Source organism: Magallana gigas, chromosome 6 (assembly GCF_963853765.1).
Source record: "Magallana gigas chromosome 6, xbMagGiga1.1, whole genome shotgun sequence".
NCBI classification, from domain to species: domain Eukaryota; kingdom Metazoa; phylum Mollusca; class Bivalvia; order Ostreida; family Ostreidae; genus Magallana; species Magallana gigas.
The window spans coordinates 56,125,759-56,148,185 of record NC_088858.1 but is presented as its reverse complement, the minus strand read 5'-3'; the positions used below and the strand labels follow the sequence as shown (position 1 = coordinate 56,148,185).

Below are 22,427 nucleotides of genomic sequence, written 5' to 3'. Positions count from 1 at the left end.
GGTTGATGAACGTTTTAACCAATCGATAGAAAAAGCGTGTAAATTTCAATCCTGTCAATTTTTTACAGGTCTATGAATGTGTAATCAATTTCCGTAAGAAATAGAGGGAATCATACTTGGTGGATGTAAATATACACTATGGTACAGTATCTATTTTGGTTTTTATTTTCATTGTTTCGTCTGTGTTATTTGTCCGATGTTGAATACGGTGTTTTGGTCATTTATGTCAGTACAAATCAATCAATTATTGATTTACGATAATTACTATATGAATCACCACACTATTAATGTATTCGTATTATGAACCAATAACTATTCGTAGAAATATTGTGCATCGATCGCACAGTTTGGTACACATGTATAGTCATTCGGGGCGCCTGTAAAGTGCGAAACGAAATCGAAACGAAATCGAACGAAACGAAACGAAACTAATCGAAACGAAACGAAACCAATCGAAACGAAACCAAACGAAACGAAACCAAAAATCGAAACGAAACGAAACGGAATTTAAACAAAACTAATATTAATTTTGACTACATAAAAGTGAAAATAAATTCATTGAAATAATTTTTTGAACCATAAAATATAGCTACTTGTATGTATGTTTTCGATTGCCGCTGTAAATTTTTAAGCCGATTATCCGAAATTTGCAAAAATTATATAATTATGTAAATAAGTGATATACATTCCTAAACCTTTTAATGTTTCAAATTGTTTAATTAAATGATATTCAGACGTTTAGAGAGAGAGAGAGAGAGAGAGAGAGAGAGAGAGAGAGAGAGAGAGAGAGAGAGAGAGAGATGCCTTAAAACTTATCAGCGACAACACATAGCAAAGTATATACGCAAGTTTTTGAGAGAGAGAGAGAGAGAGAGAGAGAGAGAGAGATGATGATGATATACTGAAGAAGACATTCTAACAATAATTTTCTTTCTATCGATTTGAAATATTGTAAAAATGAAACGATCGAATACAATGTGATTAAGAGCATACTGGTTGGTTACCAGTTTCTAACATATAATAAGAATTGTTTTACTATGTATAGCATGAATTTGGACGTCGTAATTTGACAAAATTGTTGTTAGACTGTCCCCTTCAGTGCCACCATCATCATAGTATCTCTATCTATCTCTCTCTCTCTCTCTCTCTCTCTCTCTAAACTCTAAACGTCTGAATATCATTTAATGAAACAAATTAGAAATATTAAAAGGTATAGGAATGTACATCACATCTGAAACATACAGGTAGTTATATTCTATGGTTCAAAAATTTATTTCAATGAATTTATTTTCACTTTTATGTACTGTAGTCAAAATTGATATTAGTTTTGTTTAAATTCCGTTTCGTTTCGAATTTTGGTTTCGTCTGGTTTGGTTTCGTTTCGATTGGTTTGGTTTCGTTTCGATTGGTTTCGTTTCGCACTTTACAGGCGCTCAGTCATTCGTGCGATCATTGTATTCAATCGTCTTCACATCACCTACTTGTGGGAACATCCGAATTCGTAGAAATATTGCAAGGCTGTCCCGGCGAAAAAAATGGCGATTTTTAACTTGTTATTCATGGGCAATCGTATATTAATCGTGACAGTGTGCAAGGGCCTAATCAAAGTTTACCCTTTAGGATGATGATAACAAATATTGTGTATTTTTATATAATACTACACTATAAGTTGTAGAACTTGTTTATCAATCGTTGTAAAATAAAGAGCGAACAAATATTGTTATTTTTATACTATAGGGTGAATTTAGTGTCTAGCTGTGGATTATCTATATAACATAAATCTGGAGAATTTCTAAGGATAATTACTAGTAAATAATCTCTAATTTAAATTTTGATGTTCAATAAAATCAAAAATCACTGACACCAGTCATGTTATCAGTCATTCTCTTTAAAGCAAAGATTAAAAACAGGAAAATCTCTCTCTCTCTCTCTCTCTCTCTCTCTCTCTCTCTCTCTCTCTCTCTCTCTCTGTCCTCGAGTCCACCTTTACCCCTACAGAAGTCAGCAACAAACAAGAAGTAAGTCTGTTTATCCCTTAAACCTCAAATAACAAACCTAAGCACCGGGTAACATCAGACCGATACCGAGAAATTCAGCAAATAATCGTCAGGTGATTTAAGGTACTCTGTAGAGAATCAAACTCCGATTAGAGTTGTCGTTCTTTAGACAAGCTGTTATTAATCGCACCTTGCAGTGAGGTATATCAGGGAAACCTACCGCCCGGGCACCTGGCTACACAAGAGTCGGGGCTGAATAAGTCGGATTATTTCATCAAATTTGTCAACTCGATTATCAATGCCCTGTCCGACTTTCTCCCGATTCCGTTTTTCAATTACCAAACCGAGGGATTAATTCTGAGGTCGATTTTACATTAATCACTTTCTAATAATTAATCTGATTCATCGGTCTCTCCTATAAATGTGTGCCTCAAACCCGTTCTATTGTGGTGTTTTGTTGTGTATTTTAGATCCAGATTACTAATAAGATAATTTGTTTCAAACAAAGCCGCTTCAAACCACAGGTCCGTTGTCTCGGACCAAAGGACTATAGTTCTGAGGTTTATATTTATCTTTTGTACTTTTTTCACAACATACCCTCTACCGATGATTTATTATGTATGTTTGATAGAAAGAGCGAGAAATAGACAGACAACTACACAGACATATTTTGCATTTTACATTAAAAGAGATATTATATACCGTATAACGGGTATTTTTTACGTGCTGCTAATTTTTACGAGTTATATAAATCCGTAAAAATTAAACGCGTAAATTTTCACAGAAGTAAAAAAAACACCGCACGTAGATTTTCTACATCGTACGCATGATAGTAATGTTCATGACCTTCAGCTCAGTCCCTGACGGCTGTGGGACGTATGTGGGTATATTAGGCGTTTTTGGTCACGTGGTGATAAAAGTTCAGATCCTTCTATTCAGTCTTGAGTATTTTTAAAAACTATGTATAATGCCACGTTAGTAGCTAGATTTCAATTACTCAGTCAATAACTTTGGCGGGGATACGAAGCTATTTTAAACCAGTAGCTACAATGCCAAATCCACTTGGATTGCTTAGTGAAAGGATTCCAAAGGAAGTTATAACTGCTTTAAATAAATCGGTTGCCACAACTAATTCTCCACCAAGAACACCGTAAAGGGGAAACCACCGATGATTTTTAATTTTACGGACATGTCCAATTCGTAAAAAAATTACGCGTAAAATTCAAATCGCCCTATTTTAAGACAAATTCGTAAAAAAAATCACAGCAGTAAAAATTACTCGTTATACGGTATGTTATATACATTCTTGTTAATATAAAAAGCAATGTAGTTTTTTGTTATCCCCCCCCCCTCAACCACGGTGACGAACCACGTGTAGATTAAATATCAAAGAATTGCTCATTATTAAACAGTTCATTGCAAATAAATCGCGTGGATTTATACCAAGATGTAGCTTGCCAAACAAAATCGATCTCAGCCATCCTATCAAAATATCTTTTTTTGTCTTACAAATTTTGTGCAGGCGATTTCTCGGAGATGACTCGTTCGATATCCATCAAATTTTCAGGGCTGATGTCCAGTTCAGTTTTTAAAAATCTACTTTCGGTCGGAAGTTATCGTCGTTTTACGAATTTTGAAAGTCAATTTTGTCTGCGACGTTTCTCAAAAAAGAGTAAAGATAGAGAGCTGACATTTACAGAGATGATAGATCTACCGTTTTGCTGGTGTACCTTGGTCAAAAGAATGTCCGCCGTCATTTCCGGTCGTCACCGGGAGCAGATTTAGAAAATGAAAATTTTCAACTTTTTTGTTTAATATTTTTCTCCCAAAAAGATGATATTGACCCTTTTACTGATTCTGAATATGTAATTTGTTTTAAAATCGATCAAGGCGCTCTCGAGAAATTAAGCGTCAAAGTTCTGAAGCGAGAGTCCGAGTAACTCAGTCGATAGAGTCGTGGGCATTGCTCAGGCGACCCGGGTTCTAGCCGCGAGTGGCGCAATTTTTTTTTTTACTATTCATCGCTTAGATCTTCGATTTTATCTTTGAATTGAAAAGTTTAATATAATCTATTCAAAAAATCGGACGGAAGACCCACTGGTTGCTCGCAACAAGATAGTATCTAGTTTTTCTTCTTCTTCTTTTCTTCCTAGACGCGAACTTTGAGGCTTCATAACTTGCTCATTTCTGAACGGTTTTTGCTCAAATCTACAGGGCTTAAAGACATTACAAAATACTATCTAAAACGTTTCATGAACTTTAAAATTCCTCTTCCGTTAACGAGTTATCCCTCTTTTAATTTTTTTTAGGGCCCAGACAAAGGCTCCGAGACTATGATAGCAGGGAATGGAAATCCAACGAATTTGAATAATAGAGACATTGAAGTTGTGCACATCGATTTTTGTTTTTTGATTACGTTTTTTATTTAGAAAAAGGTATGGGGTAAAAAAAAAAAAGGATTCCAAAAATTTAGACATATTTTTTTGTGTATCTTTTTAACAAAAAATATTTTGTTAAGACATGTAGAATAAAAGTTGTGCAGAATGTTAAGGGCTTTCATTTGATACCAATGAAAAGGGGCTGGTCTCTAAAATTAAGGGCCAGTAACGCTTGAAAATATTTGCTTAATAACTCAAAAACGGTTAGAATTTCGATATGGCTGTCGCTGGAAAAGTGGTTTGCTTGGATCTCATAAAGATCGTTACAATGTTATTTTGTTGGTGATTTGTGTTGTATGAGTGTAAAAACCTTTACGTGTTAGCATGTACCGGTACTTCGTTTCATTTGGCAAATTGACAAAAGTCTTTGTGCGTACAACCGGCATAAAGTTACCACAGAAAGTATGCTGGTTTATGCGGTGGCTTTCATTCATAAGAATGTTTTTTAAATACTTGCTTTTTTTTGGAGTTTAAATTCTTGTAGTGCACAATCCTAAAACACGAGAATCGGAAAACAAAACATTTTTTTTCTTTTCTAGTAAAACACAAAATACGGATTAAAAAAAATCTATGTATTACATTTCAGTTCTCATACTGCGTGCATCTAAAATCTATCTTGAATCAGAACTGTGTGGGTGTACCATTACGTAAGCTATTCCTCGCCCGCGGCCGAGAAAATCGGTCACCATGGTTGCGGCTGGGCTACCTAGAGGCCAGCAGTTATCTAATACACAAGAGTCGCGACTCTCATATGCAATTTTGTTTAGCCGCAAACACAAGAATTGTTTTAGTTTTGATTACACATAAAAGTTTTTTCTTCTTCGATTGAATTAAACAATAGGGTGTCAATTAAGAAATCGTTCAGTTAAATAATCAAATAATATCGTTCTCAATCTAAAGCAATATCAGACATAGATCAATTGTGGATTTAAAGTAAAAAAAAAACTTCTATTTGATAGATTTTAGTCACTATACTGCAAACTTTTCAAATCTTCCTGTGTTCTGAGCTGTGCGTTGTATTTTTTCGTAATCTATCCTTCGCCCACGACCGAGGAGATCAGCCACTGCTGCACTACCTAGCGGTAAGCGGTTATCTAATACACAAACACACCGTATATGAACGTGTTTCAGTTTATATATGATATAAAACTTTTTCAATCTTGTATTTATTTAATTTAACATTGGAGAGTAAATTAAAGCTGCTTGGTCCGATTTTTTATCAAATTTTATGCACGCTTTTAAACGATAGCTGTGCTTAGTATATGTATAATAATAGACATAACAGTAGTTTTACCCGTCAATTATGCCAAAATTTCAATGAAGAAAAATACGCACACAAAACGACATTAAAAGTTACCGCGTTATTTCGCCTCATGTTAAATTTCACCCCTGACGACGAGACGGGTATGGTTGTATTAGGAATTTGACATCGCTTTAAATAAAGGTTGAAATGATCAGACAAATTACAAATAAACATGTGTACGTTTTGTTAGCCAATATTTCTAAAGTCTACTTTCTTTACAATCGATGCATAGCATGCGGGTTGAATAACCCCAATCATTCGGGGGACGAAACCATGCGGTTTCCTTTTCTAAACATTCCCGTGATGCATTTTGGTTTGTTTTTCATCCAAAGTCAGTTTAAGTGCCCCCAAAATTTTCAAAAAACGGCTCAATACAGACATCGCAGGAAATGTATAAATTTGAATAGAGCAATATCTGAATGACCAGAAAACACATATAAAAGCTCTGGAAAATAAGATTTTATATTTTTCAGACATATTCAACAAATCCAGTGTAATTTTATAAGTGAATTACGTAACTTCATAAAATACTATACAAAATGTAAAATAATTTTTATTGTAGTATTCAAAATAGTGTTTTAAGTAATAATACTTGATGCAGATATAGTAACTATCCGATTAAAAACCATAGTTCAATGGAAAATTGACTATCAATTCTAAAAAAGTCCATTTTACACATAGTATCTGTAAAGTAAAAAGAAAAAAAATGTCGTCTTATAAAAACCTATTTTTTTATTCTTTTTTTAGTCTTACATATTAAATTCAACAAAGAATTATGCATCTGCTTTCATTTGTATACCTTTTACGAAGCGATTCTTAAGTTTTTGTTATGTTGAAACTCAGAGGAAATACTTGTTTGAGACATAGTTAAATGGTCTTCTTTGTAACGTAACTCACATTGATTCCTTAAATTGCAAATCAATATGTTTTTTTATGATTAAAGAACAGTATTTTCACAAATGAAAGTATGGGAAATAAAAAAAAAGATATATGGCAATACTTATGCAAATGATAATATATATCTCTTCAAATAAGATTATGTCACATTTCACATATCTTGTTAAATATCAGGGGAATTTAAATGCTGTATGTTCTTAAAGAACATAATAAATACTTACAACAGATAATAAAAGCAATATTTTCTTGTGTCCTTATAAATTTGATGGAATGGGAGATAAATTATATTCTAAAATAGGTCTATAGAATAAAACAAGCAACGTAACGTAATTCACAAACGAGGTTGTAAGAGTCAATATGTTACAAAAAAAATTAAGAAGTAAATTAAGTTATCTAATTGAAGGGATTTTAACAGTTTATTACACAAACTTTGAATTTTTCCTTATATATTTCAGAAAATCTAAACATATTTATAGTCTCTTCCTGCTTTACTGATCGTTCAATGAGCATAGGATATCAATATTTCTCTGTACTTAAGAATCCAAGTCTTGTCGGTCTGTTCGGGCCATCTAAAGGACTTTTCCCCACCTATCAAAAATGTGATATGATATCCCTGGTCTTATTTGATAATCATTTCAACATACAGTGCACTATATACCTTCATACTTGGTGGCAACGTGCGCGCATCTACTTGATACTTGCGTTCACCTAATCACTAACAATATATTTGTTCCAGTGCTTGCTTTCTGTAAAACTATTGGTAGGGGTGTCACTCTCACTGCCTTGACAAGGAACAGAGCTCATACAACAAGTAACCCACTCTTTGCAAGCCACATGGTACGTTTTTGAAACATGCGTCCCCGTAAAATGATCTACACGGCTATTACAACTCACAGACACCCCCCCCCCTTGTGAAATAACAGCATAATAATTAACCTCTTTTTTGCGATAGTTTTCTCTAACCTTTGGTGTTTTTTGTTCCCAGTATTTCTTTTAAAGCTTCGCATATTTCATTCTAATCATTATATAAAATAAACACAGTTTTATTGGATTTGATCACTCCGACCGTATTTGATTACCTCACGATACTCAAAGAATGATTCCTTATTCCTTAAACGGAAAACATGTGAGAGTATATCGTATTCATATTACTGTATTTAGAATATGAGTAAAACCCACAGCTAGTTTCAAACTTGTAATTTAATAACACTTCAGAGGCTTTAACAAGCTAAGCTACACTATTAACTGAGCAATACCATAGAAGAAAAATAATTTCAAAAAGGTAGAGCTTATTTTCTCTCAACTTTTCTTCACAATGTACCAGTATGTGCATTTCGAATTCTTGTTTTCCGTTTGGAACTTGGGTATAGCAAATTGAATGCAATTGCTATGAGATGGAAAACAACAATATAGTAATCACATTCGCTAGATAAATAGTACGAAGTAGATCATTTCTGTTAATTCTATACCTATTTTAAGAAAAACATGATAATGTATTTCCTTTTGTTTTCCGTTCCGCGGTTTGCAACACCAATCCGGAAGAAGGAAACCATATTATATTTTCTAAAGTTTCCATTTATATATTTCAAAATATAATCACAAAATCAAGATTGTATATTATTGACAGAAATCCATATTTATTTATAGTACTATGCGTTCAAAAAAGATTACATGCTGGCCGAATTATCCGTCCATTTATTATCTTGGATTATACTGTAACGTTTACACGTTTTGAGATTTAAAAGAAAGTTTTTATAATCTAAGATTAAAATAAGTGATATATACAAACATTTACATCTGTACTATCTATCAAAACGCACAGCAGTATTTATTCTATTAACCATCAGAAACAAATATAAAAAATTCCTCAAAACCTATGAAGTAACTTATGGTTATTATTGTGTTTTAAGTTTTTACATACCTAGTTCTTCTCACATCGATTGCCGGTTCAGTACTCCCTCGGAGAGTTCAAAAACATTGCTTATATACCGTAAATCACGTGATACTTGGTAATATAGAAAGAGGAAGCAACATTGTAGCAACAGAGTCGGATATGTTGTTTTACTGCTAATATCAAATCATAGATGCTGTTATTATGTTTTGAATTTTAACAAGAAATTAAAGATCGCTGTTGGTACTCTTTCAGCTATTTAAGTTCAATAAGTTGCAGATATTTAAGAAATAAACAACGTTATTAAGTGAACATGGCGTTATGAATAGCAATTGCTCTGTTGGCATATTCCATGATGCGCGCTAGCGCATCATGGAAAATATGCCAGCAGAGCAGTTGATATTCATAACGCCATGTTCACTAAATAATCGTTGTTTATTACTTATATTTGCATTTTACCACTCGCAAATACCCTGTATTAGCCTAGACCTTGACATTTAGCTATTACATCAAAAGGAAACATTCAGACTGTAATGTATCTTTTTAATTCACATAGATTTGTTAACAGAATCAATGACAGTAATTCCTTTAAAATGTTATCAAATACATGTTTTAATATTACATGTAAATACGTCAATTTTAATGGAGTTGGAGAAAAACACATGATGTATCGTATAGTGGTTTAAATCTATAACGTCATGGAAAAGTATACATAACGTTACACCTTTATGACGTCATAGTATACTGACAGAGCAATTGCGATTATAGAGAAATAATTGCAGCTCCTCCGTATGGGCTTACAGTGGGAAAGAACAATGGAAATGTAAATATATATATATATATATATATATATATATATATATATATATATATATATATATATATATATATATATATATATATATATCCAAGAAAAAACCTCAGTGGTCGGTGAAATATATATAAAACTTAAATAAATGAAAACACAAAGATCGAGTAAAACGTAAGCGCTTTCATTTTCTTCAGATGTTTTACAATACTCTGATAGTATTGTAAAACATCTGCATTATATTATATATTAGTATTGTAAAACATCTGAAGAAAATGAAAGCGCTTATGTTTTACCCGATCTTTGTGTTTTCATTTAAGTTTTGTATATATATATATATATATATATATATATATATATATATATATATATATATATATATATATATATATATATATATATATATATAAAATAGGTCTGCAACCCATTAAATTTCAATATTTATATTTACACAATTCTATTTCAGATTTTATAGAAAATTACTCAATATGCAGAAAAATAAGTACAAAATATATAATACAATAATTTGGTCAGTGGTGAGAATATTGCTACATTCTGAGTTTCAATGGGACATCCATCTGATTGGATCTTCATTTCATCAGAGTTGGTCATTCTGGATATAAGATAATCCTCGGGGGTCAAAAATGTGTGGTATCAATCGGTCCATAGGATGAAGTTATGTTTGCTAAGGAATGAATGATAAAATAGGTATACATAATATAAGTATTTTTACTTTTAGATTTAGTTGCATTAACTTATTATTGTATATAATTGTAATAAAACAGATAATTCATTTGCCATATTACATAAAAAATCAATATACTGCAGGGTACAGCATGTTCTAATCAATTTAACGTTCTATTGAACACATATTTTTGTTTTATAATGCAGTATATCAATATAAATTTGATATCCAAAACTAATAAATAACAGTTCTCTATAAATTTCCTTATAAGACTTGGTTTCAAAACCTTAGATGTTTCAATAACACTAAAATCAGAATCGTACGATGAAATTAATTTGAACGTAAACTGGTAACTTAATTTAAATAAATACAGGAAGAGAGGGGAACGAACGTATTGGTTGAATGTTTCGTTGATGCGTTCGGCATGCGTTCTAGCAACATGCACCTTAGGCATTTTTCACGGAGCAAACCCCCGCGAACTCTCACAAATACCCGTATAACTGAGAAAAAAACTAATTCTAACTTACATACAGGAGAGGCCACTCTGAAGAACAGGGCCTGGTTTATATATTCGTTGTTTAACTATGTTAGATGAAGTTTCACATTGTGTTCTTTTATGTATACAGAAATTTATGCTATGAAACATTTGTGTAAAAATTACAATGCCATGGAGAATTAATCATTGTATTTATAAAATACGAGAGTCAAGTATTTTATAAAAAAGTAAATCAAATGATTGTCGCATAAAACTGACAATTATCGAATATAAATAAAAAAAATAACATGAATTTTATGGGGTTTTTTAAAAATATGATATACACATTTCCGAACATGAAAAAACGCATTTTTAGTGTCAAAATCAAAAGTCCAAAGGAAAAATAAAAAAAACAGGAGCAGAGAAAACACGGACCTCTACGAAAATCAGAGGTAGGATCAGGTGCCATGGAGAAGTAAGCATCCTCTGCCGACCGGTCACACCCGCCGTGCGCCCAATGTCATATAGGTAAAAATATCATTATCTTGGAAATTGGTGTATTTTGGAAAGCATATCATGATCGGGAAAAACGGAAAAAAATCCCTTGACAATTCGTTATTCAAATAGTAGTCCAAAGCAGAGCAATCACGGATATCTGGAAAACCTCAGGCGCAGAACCAGGTGCCATGGAGAAGTGAACATCCTCTCCTCTGCTGACCGGTCACACCCGCCGTGTGCTCTTTGTCGTTATCGGTAAAACAGAAAAAATCCCGTAGACAATTCGGGGATTGTGATGAAAACCTGATATTTACTCGTATCTAATTAACGATTAGCTAAATATGTAAATCATCCATTCTTTGTCTTATGACATTCTTCTTAGCAAATGTTGTCTGTGTGACTGTTTGTATGAGTACAGGGCAGCCTGGAGGTCCCCTGTCATTTGTTGACAGATCTCCAGGAGATGTCACTGCGGAGTACATGCATAAACGGTCCCTGATGATGGTGGACTAGGAACTGTAGCTCATCTAGAGCTGAATGTGCTCTCATTGATTCAACGTGGGTAGAGCTAAAAACAAATCTAGCATAAGTAACAATACCAAGCATTTAGTATTTGATGTGAGAAGTCTGGTTTGTATACTAGACTGTTGTTCTGGCAGATTGTTATTGCTAAGAATGATATTCCCTGCTACAGTCTGTCTTACCGTTGTAAATCAGGACTGTCCCCCTAAAGCCTCAATGTATTTCTTTCTGTCTACATACTCATTATAACTGACTGAACTTTATTTATTTTATAATGATTGATAAACGAGGTCTACAACTTATATAAAAATTTCTCGTTGGTATGGATGTTAGCGCGATGGGGTCATTTGTTGTGGGATGAAGCTGGAGTAACCCGAGAGAACCCACCTGTCAAAGCTGGCGACCACCATACCCTATCATATACAGCCACTGTCGATCATGGGGATCGAACTCGGATAGAAGCGGAAATAAGTGATTGCATTGTCCACTACGCTAATGGACACCTAAACATATACATTATACATCAGATATGACTGTACTTAATTGACCTTTGTCATCTTTATAACAAATAATGCTTGCCTGTATCTAAATGTCTTGTTAATAATGTGACCGAGTAAATAATAAAGACACGGTTCTGTGTTCAGGATGTTTTATATGTACAAAAGGTGATTCTGTAAATAAATATAAACACATATAAATATATATACAATTTATACACAGTAATTCGTTACGGTTTAAATAAACCTTTAAACTTTATTATAATCTTAGTTTACTTTATGAAGACACTAAGAAAAGTTATGTTATATAAATTTATACAATAACTACCTTGTGCGAGGTGTTGGTGTACAAAATCGCAGGACCCACAGTGAAACAAAACCAAAAGTTACCGGGTTTTATAGTAATAGAAATGATCTGATTCGATAATACTAGCCAATGGGAATAACGGCCAATAAAAAAGTAAAGAAAGTGTTCACCAACTCAATCCAACTGCGCACAAGAACAAGCGTAACTTGATTAATAATTAGATTTTGTAAATTTTAAATCTGCCCACATACTCTCCTGCTTTGAATTTTATCGTCTCGATAAAAATCAAAATTTACACAAACTAATCAATATAATATTATATATAAATCAAATGTTCAATATACGTATCACATTCACAGTTTATGATTCTAAATCCCACATACTCTTCTGTTTATCGCGTAATCGCAAACTCCGACGAAGAGATAAGGATGGCTTAACGTCACGTGCGGTGTAATTGTCACTGCTTATATATTTCGGCGGTACGCGTTTGATGTCACGTCTATCAAGGGTACGCTGCTGTCCAGTGTCTGAAACAACTATATACACACTGTCTTTGACTGTTTGAACACGGTATCTTGTTGTACTCCAAAGGTCTTGAAGTTTGTGTCTTCCTGTAAAACCTCTGTTTCTTATGAAAACTTCGTCACCCACACCAATCGGAGGATCCCCCATTTTTGCGTCGAAACGATCTTTCCTCTGTGATGCATTTCTTTCCAGGTTTCTTTTAGCATGCTGTAATAATTCACTAACATTATTTCTGTGCTCTTGAATGAATTCATCGTAATTCACATCACTATCTAAGACAGAATCCGACACTGTTGACGACACAATAAAATCGACTGGAATTTTAGGTTTACGACCGAAAAATAAATAGAAAGGACTGTAACCAGTACTGGAATTTGGAGACACATTGTACGCAAAAGTAACATCGGATAAATGATCTGGCCAGAGTTTCTTCTTCTTTGGTGGTAGAGTTCTGAGTAAATCGTGAAGTGTACGGTTAAAACGTTCTGTCTGTCCATTGCCTTCGGGATGATGGTAAGCTGTTGTTCTTGACTTTTGTATGTCGTAGATTTTGCAGAGTTGTTTAATATTATCCGACTCGAAGTTTCTTCCCTGATCGCTATGAATTCTATCCGGTACACCATAGTGATGAAACCACTGCTGAATCAAACACAACGCAACAGTAGAAGCTTTCTGATCACGGGTGGCCACTGCTTGTGTGAATTTGGTAAAAACATACATTTTCCTTACCCTTCGATGGTTCCAATACTGTGAAATCAATGGCTAGAATTTGCAGAGGTCGGTTTGCTAGTAAGTGGTTCGTGGCTGGTCTAATCTGTTGGTTTTCTGATTTGGCTACACAACAACGTTCACAGTTCTTGCAATATTCTTTGATCTCACTAAACATTCTAGGCCATTAACACCGGTCTTTAATAGCACTTAGTGATCTTTCGATTCCCTGGTGACCAAGGTTGTCATGACACTGTTTAAGAAACCCAGTTTCAGTGAAGATGGTAAAACGTACTGTTTGGTTTCTCCATTAACCGGATCACACACAGTTCTGTAAAGTATTCCGTTATCCATACTTACACGATTCCACTGCCTGAGAAGAATATTCACAGCCTTTTCACAGTTTTTCCTTTCTTCTTTCTTTGGATATACTCCCTGTTTCCAGAACTTTAAAAACTGATGAATGTCTTTGTCCTGAGACTGTAAGCGTTTCAGATCACTTGGACTGTATTGACAAAGAGAACATTGCATTTCAACACATATCACATCGGATGATTCTTTACACAATCTCTGTTCCACACACATAACATCTTTTGGAATTTCAGACGACCAGAGATTTCCTAGACTGGTTGATGAGGTAAGTATTCCTTCTTCTCTCACTGACTTACGTGAAAGAGCATCTGCATTCGAATTGTGTTTTCCACTGCGATATTTGATTTCAAAGTTGAAGAGAGCCAACTGTGAAACCCAGCGTTGTTCGTATGCACTCAATTTAGAAGACTGTAGATACACAAGCGGATTATTGTCGGTATAAACGGTAAAAGAAGAGTTCACTAAATAATCCCGGATTTTGTCGGTAATACTGCGATACAATGCTAAAAGTTCCAGACGTCGCGAACTGTAATTCTGTACATTCCGTTCGTTAGGACGAAGTGATCTGCTGGCGTACGCAATAACACGTAATTGACCATCTTGGTGTTGCGAAAGTACCGCTCCGAGACCGTTGAGACTTGCATCGACTTCAAGCACAGATGGTTTTGTGTAATCGGCATATCCTAGAATTGGTGCACTGGTAAGTAATTCTTTTAATAACACAAATGATTTTTTTTTCATTCAGTATTCCACTTTCCACAGAACAGCTTCTTAGATGCATTCGGAAACTTTCTGATTAAATTGAATAATGGTGCAGCAACTTTCGCAAAAGACTGAATAAGAAGTCTATAATATGACGCCAATCCAAGAAATGAACGTAACTGGGTTTTTTTTTGGTTGTTTTTTTTTTGGTTGTTTTTTTATTTTCAAATTTTTATAGTATATAGACAGACAGACAGAACACCCCTTTCTCACAGACTCTCACACACAGCAAGTTGGTACAGTGAATTTGTATACACCTATATATATTTAAAGATACATACAGTACAAATTATCTAAAGAAAAAGAAGAAGATTAATATCTACATCATCATTGATGTGTTAATTAAATATTTATACTGGAAAGAGACAACTCCATGGTGACCATCTCTTTGTAAAGTCTACAGTAGTAAATAGTTTCCTTTCAGTATTGTAATAGGTTTGTAAATAGGACATTAACATTTCAAAACATATCTTTATATCTTTTCTCGACCTTTGAAAAATAAATTTTTTTACTAATATAATAATCAAATTAACTACATGATCCATATCTGGATCACCTAATAGTACACTCTGGATATCAAATGTTATTCTCTTGCCAGATCTATTAAAAATATAGTCTGACAATTTTGTCCAGAGATTAAAGATTAGTGGGCATTGGTAGAATAAGTGCTTAAAAGTTTCAGGTTCCAACATACATATTGCACATAAGTTATTGTTTTTTATCTTAGAAAGATACAAAAATTTATTTATACCTAAAATTCTATGAATTATTCTGTAATTAAACCATACCAGTTCTGTATCTTTTGTGATTAACTTAGAGTTGCAATATATGAGGTTCCAATTAAAGTCTGGTTCGAGATTTAAGTCAATTTCCCACTTAGATTCACATATTGGCCTATGCTGTAGTTTTGAGATAAAAAAGTCATATAATGTTCTTGAGCCTTTTTTATCTTTACACAGAATTATTATAGATTCTAACTGGTACGGTTTTACTACTAATTCATGTGAAAATTTCCTGATACTGGGCCAGGAGCTTAATATAGCCTTTTTTAAGCCTTCATATTTAGTAAATGGTAGCTTAACTAGGTAATCATTGGTTATTTGTTCATAACTAATAAAATTCCCCTGCTTATCCAGCAGATCATATAAAATATAAAAACCCTTTTCATATCAAGACTTATAAAAAATATAGTTATTTTGCACACTGATCTTCTCATTAAACCAAAGTGGTTCTAATAATATATCATGTTCACATTTTGGCTCTATAGAATCCAGAAAATCAGCAAAGTAAGAAAGAGTTTCTTTCCAAAATAGATTTGTTGTTGAATTAGCTTTTTGTTTAGAGTACTTTGATCCAAATTGTATGAGATGAGCAGTGTAACAATTAATTACTTCATTGAAAAACATGGACCATTCCGAATTAGAGTGAAGAAGCCTTCTTATCCAAGTAAGTTTAAGAGATTTTATGTATGTATCAATATGAACCATTCTACATCCCCCTTTATCATAGTCCAACTGTAAAGTTTTCCTAGATACTTTATCAATTTTATTACCCCAGATATATTTATAGAAAACTTGCTCTAATTTTTTAATCAACTGAGAGTTTGGTTTAGGTAACACTGTAAATAAATGGGTAAACTTGGATAAGAATAAGCTTTTCACAACTGAAATTCTGCCAATAGGAGAGATGTTTCTCTTTGACCATTGTGTTATTTCTTTTTGTACCAGATTACATTTCTCATTAAAGTTCAGATGTTCCATGTTTTCCAGATTAGCTGTATAAGTTACACCTAAAACTGTAAAAGGTTCATATGGCCACTGGAGCCCAGTATCTTGACAAAGGAAAACTTGACTGTTAATCATGGATCCTATCCAGATTGCTTTAGTTTTGTTAATATTAGGCTTAAGCCCTGAACATTTTGAAAACTGGAAGAGTAGGTCGAGAGCAGACTTGAGAGATTTTTCTGATCCATCTAAAAACAAAACTGTGTCATCAGCACACTGTTGTAAACAAATTTTTTCTTTTCCTATTTTAATACCTTTAATATTTATATTGTGTCGTATCATGTGTCCCATGATTTCGACACACGGGTTAAAAAGATATGGAGAGACAGGGTCACCCTGTCGACAACCCCTTCCAATTTCAAAAAATTCTGAGAAGATCCCATTCTGGATAACGCATAATTTTGCCTTATTATATAATACTGATATCCATTTGATGAGTTCATGACCAAAATTAAAAAATCTTAACGTATCATACATAAATCTCCAAGATATGGAGTCAAAAGCTTTTTCGAAGTCAATAAGTAAAATCATTCCTTGAATTTGTTCTTCTTTAGTGATGTGAAGAGCATCATATATAAGCCTAGTATTTTCTCCAATAAACCTATCTTTGAGGAAGCACTTCTGATTATCATGAATTAAAAAGTTTAAGACTGTTTTTATTCTGTTTGCAATGCATGCTGATGCTATCTTATATGTAACTTAAGTAAAGATATAGGACGCCAGTTACTCAGGTATTCTCTTGGCTTAGTTCCTTTCGGTAGTATTGATATTATACCTTGTTTTTGAGTTATAGATAATTCCCCTTTACTAAATCCAAAATTTAATGATCTAATCAAAAAGTGGCCAATATCCTTCCAAAAAAATTTAAAAAGTTCTGCAGAGAAGCCATCAGTACCAGGGCTTTTATCATTTTTCATTCCCTTCAAAGCAGCAAGGGCTTCCTCTCTAGTGATAATACCCTCTAATTTACATGACATATCATTATCTAATAAGTTAACCTTTGTCTTATCAACTATTGTACTAATATCAACATCGTGTAATTTGTTATCACAACTGGAGTACAGATTTTTGTAAAAATTTTCAATTTCCGACAGTATGTCAGATTGATCTGTAATACACCGATCCATTTTGCATCGATAAGCTCCGCCCCCCTTAGTTACGTCATAGCGACGCTTCCGGGTCGGACATTCTAAAGTAAACATGGCGGGCGAAATAAACTTAACATCAATCCCTTCGGACATTTCTCTCGATTATTTCAAGAATACATCAATTTCCAAGAGAGCGAAAGAAAGAGGTTATAATTATTTCATGAATAGTTATGTACATGCGTTAAAATTGTACAAGTCCAGTGATGAATCAATAGATATCGCCGCCAAATGTTTTCGATCTATGCGTAAAAGTGAAGCTCCCCACAAAATAAACATGACAATTACGATCACAACTTCAAGTATCACAGAGAGTCATTGCTCATGCAAAGCTGGGTATGTACTTATATCGAAAGATTATGATGTTTATTTTAAAAAAAAACCATCGTAACATATTCCACATACGTGTTTAAAAATATTCTTTTCAGAGTAAGCGGTACTTGTTCCCATTCAATTGGTATGCTATACACTTTAATTCACTACAAAAATCTTGGCATGACTGAAGTTCCTTCAGCACTTGCCTGCACTAGTATGCCACAGCAGTGGCATAAACCACGGGGGTCCAAAATCAGCCCAGAACCACTTTCTGCAATGGTGTTTTCTAAACCTAAACAGACCCCAAGAAAAAAGAGGCCTATCCATAGCATTATGCCAAAGATGAGGTACTGACAAATTATTGTAAGGTTTTTATAATAAAGTCTTCATGAGACATGTTACGTTTGAATAATATAAATCTAAACTAGAATATATGAACTCACCGCATATAAATTAATTAAGAATACCAGATATTGGTGCTATGGAGGTGAAAAAGCTAAAGACAGATTCCGCAGCTGTGGGAACACCACTATCCTACCTCCTTCAGGAGGAGGTTCAGCTGATTGAGACAACACTAGGTGGTGTACAGATGGGGTCAATGCTTCCATATCAGGTATAAGACACAGAAATGTTTGCATGCATGTACTATATTAAATAAAAACAAGAACATTCATTTTCAAAACTTTACTAAAGTATCTTGGAAATTTGTCAACATCGCAGCTACAAACCAATGTGCATTAATACAATTAAACATGCTCACAGGAATTTTTCTTTTCAATAATTTAAAACACTTTATTTGATTGATGGCACGTTCAATGTGTATTCTATGAGTAGCTATTTTTCTGGTGAGGTTTACATCGCTTTCACTAAATGGCCTAGCACTAGATGCAAGGGGTGGAATATTCAACTGCAAATCTAAAAGTGCCAACTCTTTTTCAATTAGAAACCCTTTGTCAGCCATTAAGGCATCATTATTAGCAATAAACTCCATTTCTTTCAAATGTTTTAAATAATCATAAAAACCACATTGTTCAATGATATCATTGTCAGAAATACTTCCAGAAAATAAATCCGAAACAAATAAAATTGACCCTCTTGGGTCACAAACAACAAGAGCTTTTAATGTATTGGATGATTTGTAGTCTGAATAGCACTGACTTTGTTGTTTCAATGATGAAGGTTTTTCAGTTTTTAGCTCGGTACAGTCAAGAATAGCTAAACAGTTTGGAAAATCATGTTTGTAAGATTCTGGCATGATTCCTATGATTGTATTTCGATGGGGCCAATAACTTAAGGAACCTAATCTCAAATACATGTACTTCGCTACCCCATTAATTACTGTTGACACAGTTTGAACCTTAATATTGAATCTGAATGCTAAATCTTTCACATTTAAAGCATTTCTTAGTCTGCAAAGGTACATAAACAACTGCTGTGACAAAGGAAACTTGCCAATATGTGTTTCTTTTCTTTTGTCTTCATAAATGATTGGATTTTCACAACTTGGAAAGAGAAACACAAGAAGCATGAGAAATCTACTATAACTTAATCCAGTGTAAAATTCAAACAAGTTTTTGATCTTTGACTTTGAAACTTCTTCAGCAGTGAAATTTGTATCTCTCTCTGTTTGGCAAGCAGCATCAGAAACTTTCCCTCTCTGTCTGATTTCCTGTCGCAACCTGTCATTTTCTTCCTCCAGTTTTCTAACTTGTGCAACCCATGAAAGCACATCCATAGATGAAAATACTGAAATAGTAAATAAAATAGTTCATTAATAAGTGTACTGTAATTAACATCAAAATAAATAAAATTATATGATCAGAAACAATACCGATAAAATTACATGCATACATAATTACATTACTTACTTACAAGAGTTTGCATACCGTTAAGTATATCTGGTATATATAAATATGTAGTTAACTTTATTCTCACAGTTTTCTGTTATCAATAATTTTTGTAGTTACATGTACCATGTATTAGCCTATGTACATATTAAAGATGTTAATTATACTTATATTATCTGTAAATTTTCAGTTGAAAAACTACAAATCTTTTCCGACCATTGTACATGTGGCTTGTGGAAATACTACATTTCCTCTAGACACTGATGTGCCATTAATCAATTCTAAATTTCAACAACTCAATGAAGCTTTTAACATGACACAAGATGACGCCGAGAAGTTAGAAAGATTAACCGTGGATCAATCTGGAAAAGCTTTGTGGTATGAGGAGAGGAAGAAACGTGTGACTGCTTCCCAGTTTGCAAGAATATGTAAAAGGAAAAAAGAAATCACCGACACTTTTGTTTCTAGCATATTTGAAAGTAAAAATTTTACTACTGAAGCAACTTCCTACGGCAAATGTAATGAAAACATAGCTAAACAGAAATATATGGAAAAATTCCACAATGTACATATTCATGACTGTGGATTAGTAGTAAATCAAAGATTTTCATTTCTTGCTGCCTCGCCTGATGGTAAAGTTTGTATAGAAGGACAGACTGGGGTATTGGAAATAAAATGTCCCTTTTCAGCTAGAGATTTACTCATCGCAGAGGCAGTGAACTTACCAAAGTTTTGTCTTGAGATATTAGGAGACTCATATACATTGAAAAAGAATCATGATTATTATTTCCAAATTCAGGGACAATTAATGGTGACAGGTGTTTCTTTCTGCATATTTGTTGTGTACACAAGAAAAGATTTATTTGTGAAAAAAATAACCAAAAATGTTGACTTCATTACAGAAATGTTTGATAAGCTTGCTAATTTTAATCTTCAATACAGACCAAGAATATTGAACAATATTCCTGCTGCATAGTTTAAGTCATCAAATGTTACTTTACAGCTATGAAATGAATTATTTCACAAATGAAAGTGTGTCACTGTGTTCAATTAATAAAAAGGAACCAGCTAAATCACAGAAGCAGAATCTAATATTGACATACATTCTTCTTCTGTTTGGCATGAGGAATCTATGACAGGATTTGAAGTTGTCTGTGTTGTTAAACAGCATTCCATTGCATGAGAGTCTGGTGAATCATCAGTACTGGTACTACTGAAAAAAAAATATTTGATAAAAAAAACTTCTTTATAAGACCGGTATAGAACATGTAGAATACAGAATACAGATGTAGAGAAAGTTATGCAATATATTATCTGACCAGAGACAAATATGTTCATCTTTAACCCAACACTTATCAGCTGATTATTGAAATGTTTTATTTGATGCAAACCTGGTCTTGCTGTTTAAATCATCTGATTTTGACTGTTGAGACAAGTATATGATCTTTCGCCTTGCTCTGTGCAGTTCACCAGTCTGGGCATCACAAGGATCTGGGTATTCATCTGAAGGGCCATCCAATGAAATGAAATGCTGAAACAGTGTAAAATAAAATAGTAATACAATCAGTATATTCTATGATATGTAATGCGCTCTGTCTGACTCTCTGTCACAGCACAAAGCTACAGGTTTAAAATTTTATTGCATTTGTTTTACAAGCATTCCGACATATAAACAAGTGTTAAAATCTAATTTGTTTATGCCAGTATGGGCATTTTGGTATTTTAGAAGTCGGAACAAAAACGACGCCATTTTCAAGTTGTACATACGTGATGTAACGTTACTGGGTATAGTCAGTGTTCAACATGTTCAAAGGATATCGAATTACTGGATGAGAGGTTATTCTATAATTTGAAAATAAAATGAACGTGTACTTACCTTAGAACACACATATGTATGCTTCGTAATTTTGTCAACGTTAAGCTGGGCATGTGGTCTTCGACAGCATGATATCCATCGTAAACATTTCTCCAAATCAGACTTTGGCTTCGGAAATGGGATGAATTTTGCTCCCATAAGTTTCTCTGGATACCTGCTATCCGATTTACATGTCCCATACGAACAGTGCTTCACCATTATATTTAATTCAATCGAAAAATAACACCCAGATTTACAGTTTCAATGCGTAAACAATCGCCATTTTCATGTAGCGATGTCCGACCTATGTCCGACCTTATACGCCGCATCAGATGACGTGATCTGATTGGTCAAACCCGACACACCCACAAATAAAATGGATCGGTGTATAGTATCACCATTGCTCTGCACAAGTTTGTTTACTGTTTTATTTACATAATTTCGTTTTTCTAAACTTAAGAAATATTTTGTAGGTTTTTCTCCATGCTCAATCCATTTGAGTTTTGTTCTTACAAATAATCCTTTGATATAATCTTTTCGAAACTCTTCCAGTTTGGTTTGAGCAATGGATAATTTTTCTAAAATTTCTTCGGAATGATCAAAGTTTCTTAATTCTTCCAACCGTTTAATTTCTTCTTCAAGGAGTTTAGTATTCTCATTTCGAATTCTTTTTTTATTAGAACAATAACTTATTGTGATTCCTCTTATGCATAGCAATAGTTGTTCAAAAAAGGATTGGTCATTAATAGTGAATAATAGTTGTTCGTCCTGAATAGAGGTGACCATTGAAGGATTG

The 22,427-nt window shown here is 33.5% G+C and overlaps 1 protein-coding gene and 1 long non-coding RNA gene across 2 annotated transcripts; one reads left to right on the top strand and one right to left on the bottom strand.

Annotated features, from left to right (window-relative positions):
- Window positions 1–18,002: 18,002 nt before the first annotated feature.
- LOC117691002 (uncharacterized) lies at window positions 18,003–20,132 on the top strand. The gene is made up of 3 exons (XR_010714776.1): window positions 18,003–18,276; window positions 18,392–18,542; window positions 19,967–20,132. It is a non-coding gene; the product is annotated as an uncharacterized lncRNA (long non-coding RNA).
- On the bottom strand, window positions 18,599–21,958 carry LOC117691001 (uncharacterized). Its single transcript, XM_066087944.1, has 4 exons — window positions 21,653–21,958; window positions 21,168–21,307; window positions 20,880–20,989; window positions 18,599–19,675 (listed from the first exon to the last, which is right to left on the bottom strand). Exons 1-4 carry the CDS (start codon window positions 21,848–21,850, stop codon window positions 18,606–18,608), a joined length of 1,518 nt encoding a protein of 505 aa, XP_065944016.1. The 5' UTR covers window positions 21,851–21,958; the 3' UTR covers window positions 18,599–18,605.
- Window positions 21,959–22,427: the final 469 nt, after the last annotated feature.